The 13,305-nt window shown below is 40.5% G+C and overlaps 1 protein-coding gene across 8 annotated transcripts in view; it reads right to left on the reverse strand.

Annotated features, from left to right (window-relative positions):
- Positions 1-13,305, reverse strand: part of LOC120724122 (protein 4.1-like) — a 43,831-nt gene extending 30,526 nt beyond the window's left edge. For 3 of the 8 annotated variants that reach the window (XM_040016132.1, XM_040016125.1, XM_040016115.1), the window contains exons 1-3: positions 12,131-13,300; positions 4,929-5,125; positions 1,311-1,454 (exon numbers count right to left, since the gene is read on the reverse strand). In XM_040016132.1, coding sequence (XP_039872066.1) covers positions 1,311-1,454; positions 4,929-5,114 — 330 coding nt within the window. In that variant the 5' untranslated portion in view covers positions 5,115-5,125; positions 12,131-13,300. Of the gene's footprint in view, positions 1-1,310; positions 1,455-4,928; positions 5,126-12,130 lie in introns of all 8 variants that reach the window. The other 5 variants (XM_040016171.1, XM_040016140.1, XM_040016107.1 and 2 more) reach the window with 4 other exon arrangements.

The following is a 13,305-nucleotide window of genomic DNA, read 5'->3' on the forward strand; positions in this document are numbered from 1 at the left end:
TCACACTGAACACTGGTGCTCCACAGGGGTGTGTACTGAGCCCTCTCCTGTACTCACTCTACACCTACGACTGCATGTCCACTAGCAACTCCAACATCATTGTGAAGTTTGCGGATGACACTACAGTGGTGGGTCTTATCACCGAAGGTGATGAGATGGCCTACAGGGAGGAGGTCAACGCCCTGACCCACTGGTGTCAAGACAACCATCTCACCCTCAACGTCGCAAAGACAAAGGAGTTGATAGTGGACTTCCGGCGGTCCAGAGAAGTACACACCCCCATCACCATCAACGGCGCTGCTGTGGAGAGAGTGAGCAGCTTCCACTTCCTTGGTGTACATCTGGCTGAGGATCTTACGTGGTCAGTACACATAAACAAAACAGTGAAGAAGGCGCAGCAGCGCCTCTTCTTTCTCAGGAGATTGAAAAGATTCGGCATGAGCCCCCGCATCCTCAGGACCTTCTATCGCTGTGCCATTGAGAGCATCCTCACTGGATGCATCACCACCTGGTATGGCAACAGCACCGCCTACAACCACAAAGCTCTCCAGAGAGTAGAGCGGTATTCTGAACGGATAATTGGAGGTGAGCTTCCCTCCCTGCAGGACATCTACAGGAAGCGGTGCCTGAGGAAAGCGGGAAGGATCATCAAGGATTCCAGCCATAAACTGTTCAGACTACTTCCATCAGGAAGGAGGTTCTGCAGCATCCGGTCCCGTACCAGCAGACTGAGAGACAGCTTTTTCCATCAGGCCATCAGACTGCTGAACACTTCATAGACACCTCAGCTTCACTACTGGAACTTCAACATTATGCACTCCATACTGTACATTAATGCCCCTTGTTTTGCACAATATCCAACTGCTAACCTCTGTATATTCTATTTTATTGTTTACTCCATTTAATTTTTAAATATGTACACACACACACACACACACACACAGATATACATATTTAGTATACACATTCAGTAATATGCATACACTCTTGTATTGTACATATATTTATTCATATAATTCTCAGATTTAGCCATTCTTATATTTTGCTTGTTCTTATGTTATTGTACTTTTGCACACCTCTGTTGCTTGTGAAGCTCGCACACAAGAATTTCCCTCACATGTACTGTACCAGTGTACCTGCACATGTGATGTGACAATAAAAGTGATTTGATTTGATTCTTGCCTTCTCTTTTTGGACCTGAACAGTTTCCATGTGGCTCGAGTCTCTTACATATTAAAGTAGTGACGAAGCTGATGGAAACAGAATATTTAAAATGACCACCACTCTGTGTTAAACTTAAAGCGTCTCACCTCTACATTGAGCGTGAAGTCTAAGCCATCCAGCAGAGTGACTTTACACTGCATGATCTTCACCTTCTTGACTCCTCTCAGCGGAGACCTAGACAGACGACTGGTGGATGACCTGTGGGATACCAGATCCTCTTCCTGCTGCTCCTGGCAAAAAGAGGAAAATGTGTCACTTAAAAATAATGAGAATAATACATTTACAATAACAGTTTTCTACATTTGGGATAGAGCTGAATGGAATTTCCTTGTTAAAAGTAATGAGCTGCCTCTACCTTGTCATGCTAATTGTGGATAGAAGCATTAACGTCTCTAAATGTCCACCAGAAGAGAAGTTTCCTTACCTAAATGACCGTTAATGTAAACCTAAAAATAGACACTGGGACCCTGACTGAGTGTAATCAGGTCCCACTGAGAACAGCTAGGGGTGTACCGCCATTTTGTCTTAAGGAGAGAAAATCCAATTTTCCACTTCGCTGAAAACAAAGCCTTTGCTGACTGACTTTATGCTGAATAGACGCCGTTGCTTCGAGATATTTTTCTTTCTTACATACAGTGAATTTAATTCCCCCCTTTTATTCTGATGGAGAACATTTCTTATCTTGCTCTTCAAGCCATTTTCATTGCATTGTTCCTGCAGTATCTACTGCAGCTCATGTGGACTACTCTCCCCGTAGACTCATTTTGATGTAGTATTAAACAATAGAAGCAGAATAAGATGACTCTAAAGAACACAAGAATGAAAGGTCAAGTTAACATTTCTAGGAAATACCACAAGACACGTTTTCCCCCCATTTGTTTGACGTATGACTGGTGAGAACAGGCACCACAGATGTATGAAATCACAGTTACATGTGCACCCTGCTGGAGAACGTGCCTCGCAGGGAAGGCCGACAGTGTTGTGTCAGACTGGTGCAATTTCCCCTCAGTCTTGCTCCTGGCAATTCCCACAGCTCTAACACTGATGGTGCATCACTGATCATCCTCAGTGTGGAAAAACAAGGGGTGCATAATGTTGCTGTGTGAATTTGAAAGAATCCTGGGGTCGATTAGCTCAGTGGGCAACACTGCAAGTTATAAAAGAAGATCATATATATGTATAACTATTCCCCTGGAGCTACTTGGATCTAGGAGAATAGCAATGTTCACTTTGGACCAAACCACAAACTGTAGCCTGAGAGGTGAAGCCAAAAGGGAGCTGCCTTAGCATTTTCTCTAGTGGCCAGCAGGGAGCGACTCATCTATATGCAAAAAAGAAATCTCAGGTAGAAACCTGTAAGATAATGATCCCACTTCTCACTTGCCTTATTATCCCAGCAGGTGCTTTCCTAATCACTTTATGGTAACAATTGCCCATTCAATTGCTTCAATTCCTGATCCCGATTTCGATAAAAGCAGATGACGGAGCAGGAATGCTTTAGGACATGGCTATGCTGTGACTGACGAGTTACTACTGTGTGAGCACGCAGTGTCCTCGGTTTCTCAGAACACATGTTTGTGCTGGCCATATTACACCCATCTTTTATATCCAGTCTCTGTATACATCTTAAATATCTCACCAAGTGCTTGACTAATGTCTGAGAAATGCAGCACAAATAAGCATTACCCTGGGAAGACAGGGTAGTAATTGGATTCCCAGTATTTTGAATCCAGTGCCATCGATAGTCCAAGATTTTTGGTTTATGACTAAAAACCCCATTCCTAAGGACAAGTGAGGCCAAAGGGAATATGCTGCTCTTTTAGCAACGCTAAATAGCTTTATAAAGATTGCAGACACAGTCAAGTTTTAGCATCTGAATGAAAGCAATGCTGCGCCCATGTAAAGCCTAAAGCTGAAATTAAAATCTGGCTACCACAGAAGTGTTTAATGTAGACAAATGATATCAATAACATCAATGCAAAATATTGTACGGTACAAGTCAGACTTTGTTAACATGAAAACGTGTCATTTATTTCATCACCGTTTCACCACATTACCCTGCATTGTATATAATTAATTTATCCATCACATCGCTTTGCGACTGCTGCTCTCTCATTACAGCCTGTTATGATTCACGTGTAAGCTTCTTTTCAACAAAGGCACCATTTAAATCCTTCTCCTTTCCACATCATGATAAGAACCTGCTGAATGAGTGGGGTTGTGAGCCTGAGCACATTCAAACTATGGTTACACGCTCCAACATATTAAGAAGTTAAAAGTTCAAAAGTTCAAAGTCACCAAAAAAAAAAAAAAAATATATAGAACATGGATTTAAAGTTTTCTGAGTGAGTAAACACATCCTAGACGTTTAAAGCAACACAAACACTATGTAGACTGGGAATGTGACCTGTTAAGTTGTTTGAGATGTAACTTTTTATATACATTTTCCACTAACTACCACAGTAAGTGACCACATCTACAAGCATGTGCAGCTGGTGAAATGTTTTTCTTTCAAGTAATAAATTAGAGAAGAAGCAGGGATCTACCTCACACTGAACCTCTGTAGTTTGGAAGCACTGGAAATTCAATCTGCAGATCGATTAAATAGTGAGCCAGAAGGCTGTTTGGGCCAAAACCTGAAGACAAGCACTTAATGCTCAGATAACATCAGTAGCTTCCCAGGCTTCATCAGATATAACATGGATAGGCTACAGGGTATAATATTATACTACCAGAGATCACTGTTCTCTGGTTTTAGACTCGTCCAGCTTCTTTGTCAAACATGTAAAATCATTTAAACATGTTCATGCGTCGAAGTGGTGTGCAATCTTACGGATACATTTTAAAATACACCAAAAGTCTTCATCATAGTTCAGACTCAACTCAACGGGTTTAATTCCAGGTTGTTCCCTAAATTCTTCCAATCATTGTCCCCACAGCTGCAGGAAGTTGCAAATTGGGAGAGATGTAAAAAACAGTCAGTACAACAAATGATTGTCGTGATGATTGCAAATAATGCCAGGTTTCTACTGAACTACATTCATAAGTTATTCAACATAACAGCAAGGATGGCTGTGGCATCCTTGCTGTTATGTAGACAAGTTATTTAGAAAACCTGTGAAAGAGGCAAAACACAAAGACGGCAAAATAAAACAACTAAAATCATCCCTCACCAAACTGCCCGTGCGTGTGGCCAATCAGTGACAGCGACTATATCTGTCAAACTGCCTTAGTTGCTGTAAAGCCTGAAAACAAAGCATCCACAATTGAAGGTTTCTTGATCTATCCGTTTTCCCATTTCTAATATATAAAAAGCATGGAGCTCTAACTGAACACCAGGCTTTCCTCACAAACAAACAAATGCATCTGACGCATGGTTGTAACCGCCATGGAGGACTGAGGTCACGTCTTCACATTCTCTCCCCCTCCCCACGTTCATTTCCATTTTTTCCTCACAAAGCCACAATTCATTCAGAAGAGGGATGAATGGTGTGTAATGTTTTGTCAAATTCAAAAGGATCTATACAATGTTTACACCACAAAAGAATCATTCTTAAATAAAGTGGCAAAGTTTGTTTTGTTTTTTTCCTAATATTAAATTCAGTAAAAGTATGTTTAAAGGAAAATTATGGTGGATGCGATGGATGGATATTCCATTTTTAAAAGAAGTGACAGTGGGTGGATGTGGTTACAAAGAGGCTGACCTGTTCTTTCCTGGCCGGGGTGCTGTGTCCAACGGCGGCTGGAAGCTGCTCCGGTTGGTTCTGAGGGAAGGCGGGTTCGGCTGCCACCTGGCTGGGTTGGGATGCCGCCTTTGCTTTCCCCTTTTCTGTCTCCTTATTCTCCTGTGGCTGCTTGGCCTCCGAGTCGGCGCCTGATTCAGTTGTCATGGTAAATCACACTGGAGTGGAGGAAAATGGAGGGTAAAGAGGAAAAGTGGATGAGTCAGCTGACTTGTTATGAATTGATGCAGCGCCGCTTTTCGGGCCCGTCTAACGATAAGCTCCCCTCTGATGCAAATGCAGAGATGTGGATATTGTTTGACAGCAGAATAGGCATGAATGCAAGTGGCTTTGGTGCACTCATGTCCCCCTTTTAACTAATCACAGTAGTGTCAGTAGCTGACAATGCTAAGGGCTTGGACTGCTTGTACCATGACGTCAACAAATTCTACAATATATCCAAAGCTCACTAAGGGGAATTAAACAAATTTAAAATAATATCTGCAACTGTAACAAATATCTATTTCTGCAAGCATTTTTTTTTAATAAATTGGTTTCTAAAATATGAGAAAAAATAAGTCTAGGAAAATGTCTGAATATATTTGCCAATTACTTTTCTGTCAGTTTATTAATCAAATACTTTATGAACTTCTGCAGTTGTTTCACATTCTGATAAAAGCATCTGAAAAATTTACATGTGTAAATCAATTAAATTGGGCTAATTTGCTGATTAGGAGGAAATTAAGTGAGAAACCATAATAAAACTATTTAAATTGATTAAATATTTGAACAAATCCGATGGAAATGTCAAACATCTCAAGCTCTCCAGTGTGGAGCTCCACTATTTTTTGCACAAGACAAAAAAAACGTTACTTTATGCTTCCTACCTGTTTTTCAGACAATTCTGGGAATTTGAAGTCGGAAAATATTTTACATTTTCGAAGCAAATATCAAAAATAACCAAAAAAAATATCAAACTTAAATATATTAATTCCACAGAGGAAAACTAAATGAAAAGCAGCAATTCACTGGAGAAAGCAGAAAGTAATCTGCCTTTTTCTTATCTGCAGTTACTTTAACAACACAAAACAGCTGATTAACTCTGTGTTAAAGTACAAGCCCCCAGTTTCTCTGTAGTGTTTACACTCAGGAATCCAAAGTGTCTGAGCTGCACCAGTACGTGTTTTTCATGGCATGACCTTCTGCTTCTGTGAATAGCAGCATACCAGCGATGGATGTGGTCCCAAGGGCCTGAGGCTGGGTAATGAGGATATATCTAATGGCTAGATTTGACAAGCAAAAATGACAGAAAGGACAGCTCACACCGGAGGCTAACTGTACCCACAGTCTTTGACACTGGGATGTGGGGTTTGGAGGCTGTTTGTGTGTGGAACGGCATACTGCGCCTCTGCTGCACAGAGCCTGGGTTTTGTAGTATGGATGCCTGTCATTTTGCTGCTGGTATGCTTTTCCCTGAGCTCTATTTATAGGGCTGTGTTTACTGCAAGCACGGAAGATTCCAAGGAAGATCTACTTCTAGCTGTGGGCATAGTCAGCACTGTCTGGATCAACAAAACCAACACTTCTTAGGGGCCATCCCCAAAATAATCAAACAGTCATTAAGAAATGGCAACATCTGCAACTCAAACGTTGAGCACATTAAAACAAGATAACATCTACTTGGTATGACTGATTACATCTGATTGTTACAAGCCTTTCAAGACATTTTACCAGACTGGGGAAAAAAAAAAAATCTCTGAAAACCTTAAAGATTTAAATTTGGCAAACACGTCCAGCTCCATGCGTCTAGATTATCAACAGCTGGACTACATGACCTCATGCCTCAGCTGTGTTGTTCATCTTGCACTTTTTAGCTTCAAAATAGTTTTGAGCTGAATAGACTCAAGGTTGTGTTGTCAGCCCCTTGATTCAAAGCGACTTGGTATTAGCTGCTAATTCTAATGCAGAACGATGCTTTACTTAAACAGGCAATTGCTTTTTGAATGCCAGAAAATATTTAATCTTTGCTAATGAGCACTCCTCTTAAATCCTGATGGAATTGCTTCAAACTAGCAGTTCAAAAATAATGCAAACTCAAACTTTGCCAAGTAGCAGAAACACTTCAAACCAGCATGTTGTTGGTCATTTAATGGATCAGAATGATGCTGATATAAAGCAACAGTAATTCATGGACTCAAATCAGTGGAAACTATGCTTTCTAAAAAGTCATGAGCATTCTAAGCTCTAAGGGTCACTGAATGCAACGTGCTGATCAAACACTTTTCAACTTCAGACCTCATAAAAAGGGCTATAAAGATGACCTAATCAAGATTAAAAGCCTGAGCAGCAGCACTTTGAATAAACGAATAAAGTCACAAGGTCCAAATTCCAACCCATGTTTTCCAAGTGAAGACGAGAAATGTAAAAGACCACTGAGCTGAATTCAAGCAAAAATCCTGTCAAAACCTCTTTCGCTGCAACTTTGTTGTGTCATGTGCGGCAGAGTTGAGGCGCGGATCACTAATCAGCTGACAGAAGATGGCTGCGTAGCTAACCTTTGCTTTTCTTAATCCTTTTATGAAAAAGGAACTATGGAAGGAGTGGTGGAACGGAACATCTTAGCACCATAGAAATGGAGGAAGAATAAGTTCAGTCACTGGTGACAGGCACTCTTCACAGTGCAACACAACAGCCTACACAGTAGTCCTGTGTGTGGCCCTCCACCATGGACTGGTACATAAATTATGCATTCAGAAAGAAAGCCATGTATTGCCCGGGATTACTGCTAGTAGCTGCCCAATATTGTACCAATATAGAATACAAGTTTCAGCCAAAGTACTTCAAAAATGTGTGTTTGGAAAAGAAAGGGTTCAATGCCATTTTATCAAGTTCAAGTCTTTTTGAAGGCTCTAGTAAACTTACATGATTTACCTTTTAACAGGTATATAAGGACAGAAATAGACAACTCAATGTGCTGACAAAGCAACTAAATTACTGCTCATCCTCTCACCTCAACTTCACTAATGTATGTACTTGATCTAGAATCGGTTACATGCAAAACATTTTGTTGACTGGGAACAGTCTCTAAAACAGAAGCGTATTATAAAAACGGGAAGTTTTAAAACATCTGTTTGTTCCCCCTGTAAATTCTGGAAGTAATAAAAGTAGAAGTCAGCACTTACAGAAGAAAAAAAAAAAAAGCACTTAGTGTCAAAGATATAATCAAATTTACCTCTTGGATTAGTAGCTTCACGGTCAAATGTGAGCTGATGAAAGCAGATATAGTCTCCTCAGTCACACCTTAAGATAAAAGCTAATACTCTCTGTGTTATGCCTTCCAAGGAAGGACAAGTAGAAACCACCCACCTCTGAAGAAACATTAATACTGCTTTATCATGCTGCATCTTCTGGGAATCCAAAGAGGCCCACAGTTAATAAAACCTGCTGTCTGTCACTGGACAGACCAATAAAATCCCACTGAGCTGCAATGGTTGCGTTGTACACTGCAGTGGATATTCACATCCATCCTAAAAGTGCAGCCAGGGTTTTATCGGTGTGTAGCTGCATTATTATATAATTGATCACAGACACCAAATACTGTAGTAGGACTGCCCATGCATGCAGACCTCCATTTAAGGGCCATGTGTGATTGTAATGCACACTGCTGGAAAGGGGCCTGTGCACATTAAGTCTCATGCACACACATGGGAGGATGAGGGACTGCCATCTATGCCGAGTGCTATTAGCCAGAGTACACCACAGCTGGGCCCATCCCTGCCGCCCCTGCCCCCACAATCATTACCCCTCAGGGACTTATGGAGGTTACATGGAGGGGAATAGTCTGCGTTGCTTGACACGTCAAGGCCCATCCCGAGCAGGCCTGCCAAATAAGATCTGACCATTTTGCATGGCCGCAGGGCCGACAGCTGTCGCAGACCAAAACCCAGCCGCTGTAACAAGATATCACGTAGCTGGTCTGGACATTCAAATTAGGCACCCCTGCAGATCCCCAAAGTCTCATCAACTGTCCTGACTAAGAAAATTATTGACATGTTTTTGGAGAAGTCTGTGGTTTAGTAGATAAATCAATTAAGTTTATTACTTAAATAGTTATTTATCAAAATAAATAACTTAATTAAAACATTTTTATTTAAAGCTCTACCTCCTCTTACTTTGCTAAAAAAAAAAAATAAATTAAAAAAAAAAATTGTTTTGGGTTCGTGCTGTACTTGTGACACAAAAAGACATCTAAAGATTACCGCCATATATAAAAAGCAAAGTGCTGTCTTAACAAATTCAATTACCAGATTAATCAAAAAAAAAAAAAATTAATCACAGCTTTAGAACTTCCTAAACCTTCAAGACTTCTGCCAAAAATGCTGTCCAGCATCATCCCAGGAAACTTTACTGAGTTTACTGAAACAACAAAAACCTGATTGGACATCACACAAGGTGACAACAATGAAATAGAGGTCATTATTGCCATTTCCACTTAATCAAAAGTTGAGTTGAAAACCTTCCTTACATTTTCATATGACATAGCTTTGTGCATTTTAGTCGTGCACTTGAGTCAAGAATTTTACACAACCCAGATCTGTTTTCTACCACACTGGGTTGAATGTTCTCCCGCTCTGGTGTAGGAAAAATTGAGCATGTCAACAGTTCTGACAATTAAAAACATGGGTTTCATTTGAAGAGCCAGCAAAGACATTCCAAAAACAACTCTCTGTAAAAGGTCCCTGCAAGACAATAAATGCGTGAAATTGTAAAATCTTAGACTCAGCAAGCATCTGAGGCAGATGGTTTATGGCTTCTGTGTGTACGCTCCATCGCCAGTTTACAGCTTAAGAGTGCAAGTCATTCGAATGATCCCTGTAAGGTTTCGCTGAGACTTCCATGAAAACGGCCTTGTGATATCTGATCAAATAGTATCTGCACATTTGATTATATAATTTAGCAGCCGTTTCAGATGTCAATTTTAAAAAGCCCTTTGGTTGAACCCTCACAAATCTAGCTGACACGTGAGACCTCAAGAGCAGAATTTGGGGAAGGTAGACTGGTCACATGAAGGTGACTCCAAGCAGGGAGCATTTTTGCTGAGGCGGCCATAAATCCTGTCGGCTTTCTGCGTTTACATTCTTAGCATTACTGTCTTTAGCAGTGAGGCTTCCGATGATTCGGTGGGCAACACAGCTAGCTTACTGTTATTGCATTCTGACTATGCACACCGTGCGACACAATCAACGCGGGATTGTTGACATGCAGTTGCTTAAGGCCATGGATGACTTCTGTGAAAGGGTAACACAAACACAGTCTGTCTGATAGGATTTGTTGGAGTTAGTGGCTCTCGATTGAGTTGTCTGCTTTAGTTGACAAAGGAAAAAACTCCTGTTAATGTAAAAGATTAGAACTAAGTTTCTGTATATTGATGAGAAGCTAATAACTTCTTATACTGTGGCCGAGACGGACCAGAAGGGATTAAGCATTTTAGGAGATTTACAATCAGTAAATCTGACTTAATTACTAATAATGCCTGCTGGCACAAATAAAAAAAAAAAGTTAAAATAAACCTTTTATTTCCCCGTTTACGTTGTTTACTGTGTAAATTTGAAAGCACATTTGCTCATTATGTTTTTAAATTAGTTTTATGCTCACAGGACAGTAATAGGCCAAGAATGACTAACTTGAAAAATACTGATGGAATACCAGTGCATTCCCATTAAGAGCAGTCACTACATGGCATTGTGTCTACTAGAACTTGAAGGTAACATTATTCTACAACCTAATCCAGCTTGATGAGCTGTTACAGACAAAAAAAAAAAAAAAAAAAAAAAAAAAAATCAGTCATGTGGTTTACTATTAAAAATATGTTTTAGTAGTGATCAGATCATTAAAAAGCTATTCATGTGATTTTTGTGTTACAAAATCCTGATGATGAAAGTGCTATAATCAAGTCACCTGTCTGTCTAGACGTTTTTACATTATATATACACACACACACACAAACACAGTTGGACAAATAACTGATGAGTGACATTTAGAAGTAGAAAAAGTTACAAATGGTCCTTGCTCATCTTTGTAGCCTTTGACATGAGAGTCACCATTTGTATCACAGCTACAGATGTCAGAGCATCTTATTCTTTAGTATATGAGACAAATTATGGTTTATATGTATAAATACAAGCCAAAAATCATGATTCAACAATACTGACCAATATAAATTTGGGTCTTCCTCATATAAAAATCAATGGTCTCAGCAGTTTTTGTTGAGTGAAATGAAAAGACTGCCTCCTCCATTGTCACTGTGCAAACTAAAGCTGTAAACAGAGGTGCAGCCTCAGTAAACGAGCTATGAATCCCTGCCTACAAGGCCCACAATGTTCTTGCCTCTCAATGCTACTGCAACAGCAGCTTACTGTGCATCTTAATTAAATTGTCAAGTCAGTCTCCAGCCATTGCATGCTGGGGCAGCAAGGATGTAAGGATGCTAAAAGAGGATCCAGACCGTGTCATCCTGCCCCTAACCACGCCTACCGCACTGCAGATCAAAAACACCGAAGTATGTCGTCTTAACCTCGGACAATCTGACAGTTTTAATCCATTAATTGTCTGCCAATTGTAACACTGCCTGCCAGTGACTCAGCGCTCTCCTTCACTGATGCAAAAACGGGAGGGATTAAAGGTCGGACAAGCATCTGTATCGTCTCGTTTCACTAATTTCACCCACTTTCTGGCCCCGAAACTTGAGCACGTTAGCCAGCTTCACCTCAAGCGGTGCGCTTCTTTAAAATATCCGTGCATACCCCGACTTTTAGCTTCAGATTAACCACCGCTGCAGGCAGCTCAGTCGGCAAAAAGCAACATTTTCTGCTTCAGTGTTACGCGCCGAATGGTTACAATGTGAAACCACAGTGGGATTAAAAAAAGAAAAACCATATGACCCCCGTTTCTGACTCGGTTAACCACGTCCACTAGACTTTTTCCGCCTGAGTAGATACAGTAAAACTGTACTCTAATGTTAATCATCTGTCATCGGCCGCGGGTGCTGTGAGCACGCGATCGAAAATGTGGCACGAGACAAAACCTCACAAAGAGCCGTTCAAGCAGCGAAACTTGCATCTTCTCTAAGTGAGCCTCGGTGTAATGGTACAAACGACAAGCAGCGAAGAAAATGGGTTTATTACCAGACACGGCGTCCTCGTTCAGCTGGTTATGCGAGTTGCATTCGTAGTGGGCTTCTGTTTCCTGACAGCGGTGCTACTCTGCTGCAGTTCCCCTCTCCACCAGCCTATCAAACTCCACTATGCAGCCGAGAGTAGAATTGTGGGATATCAGGACAGCCGGGGCATTATTTTAGCAGCACCCTCCTCCCAATACACATACACGCACGCGCACAGCAATTGATGGCACGAGGTTTGTTGTTTTAGTGACGAACGACACTAACAGTCATCTCTATGTACGGACATGAGATTAAATTAAAGTCAATCAGTGGAGGAATGTAACAAAGGAAGGATGATGTGCTCAACTGATTGTCCAGTTTAAAGGTGTCTGTGGGCCGCTCTACAGTCTGCAGGGTATTTTCTGTCCCACCCATGAATTTGAAAATAATGCATGCGCAAAAGACTAAAGCATACTTTTGTTGCGTAAACTGCACTTTTCCTGAGAGAATTTTTTTAAAAGCCTTAAAATACAAAACAGTTCTTTGAGAACATTTTCTCAACTTCTTTGTAACCAAATAGGATGTTAAAATGACTTAGAAATCCACTTAAAAATAGTTGACACTTTTTTTTTTTACATCAAGATATTTTAAAGAATAATTTTGCAGCGCTGTTACCGGAACTCATTTAAAGGACGAGACAACACTGTGATAGACATGCAACTTGTGCTAACACCATGGGGACACTAAAGGCCCTCTTTGACATATTTCGTATTTTTCCAGTACTTTCTGGCTAGATGGAGTGTGCCACTCCAATCAAGGCAAAACACTCTTACTCATATTCCCCAAAGAACACAACTCAAATTCCAAGTTTCCTTGCTTTATTTCCACTGCTAGCATCTTTTCCCATGAAAACACTAACACAAGCACTTTGCCCTAACAGTGATCAGTCTGTTATTTGCAATCCTGTTACCATAAAACAAATCAATTTAAAACAAACATATGCTACAAACATTTAAAATATTAATAAAAAATACATCTGCGGTCCTGAGTATTTATTTGTCATATGTATGTCATCTGTTAAGCCATGTTAGCGTGTACAACCCCGTTGCTCTAACATGTAATTTTCAAAATGGTTTAATCTGTTGCCTTTATAATCACTTGAATTATTATATGTGTTTGAGAAAAATATTTCAAAATAGA

Source organism: Simochromis diagramma, unplaced genomic scaffold (assembly GCF_900408965.1).
Source record: "Simochromis diagramma unplaced genomic scaffold, fSimDia1.1 OVJJ01000205.1, whole genome shotgun sequence".
Taxonomy (NCBI): Eukaryota; Metazoa; Chordata; class Actinopteri; order Cichliformes; family Cichlidae; genus Simochromis; species Simochromis diagramma.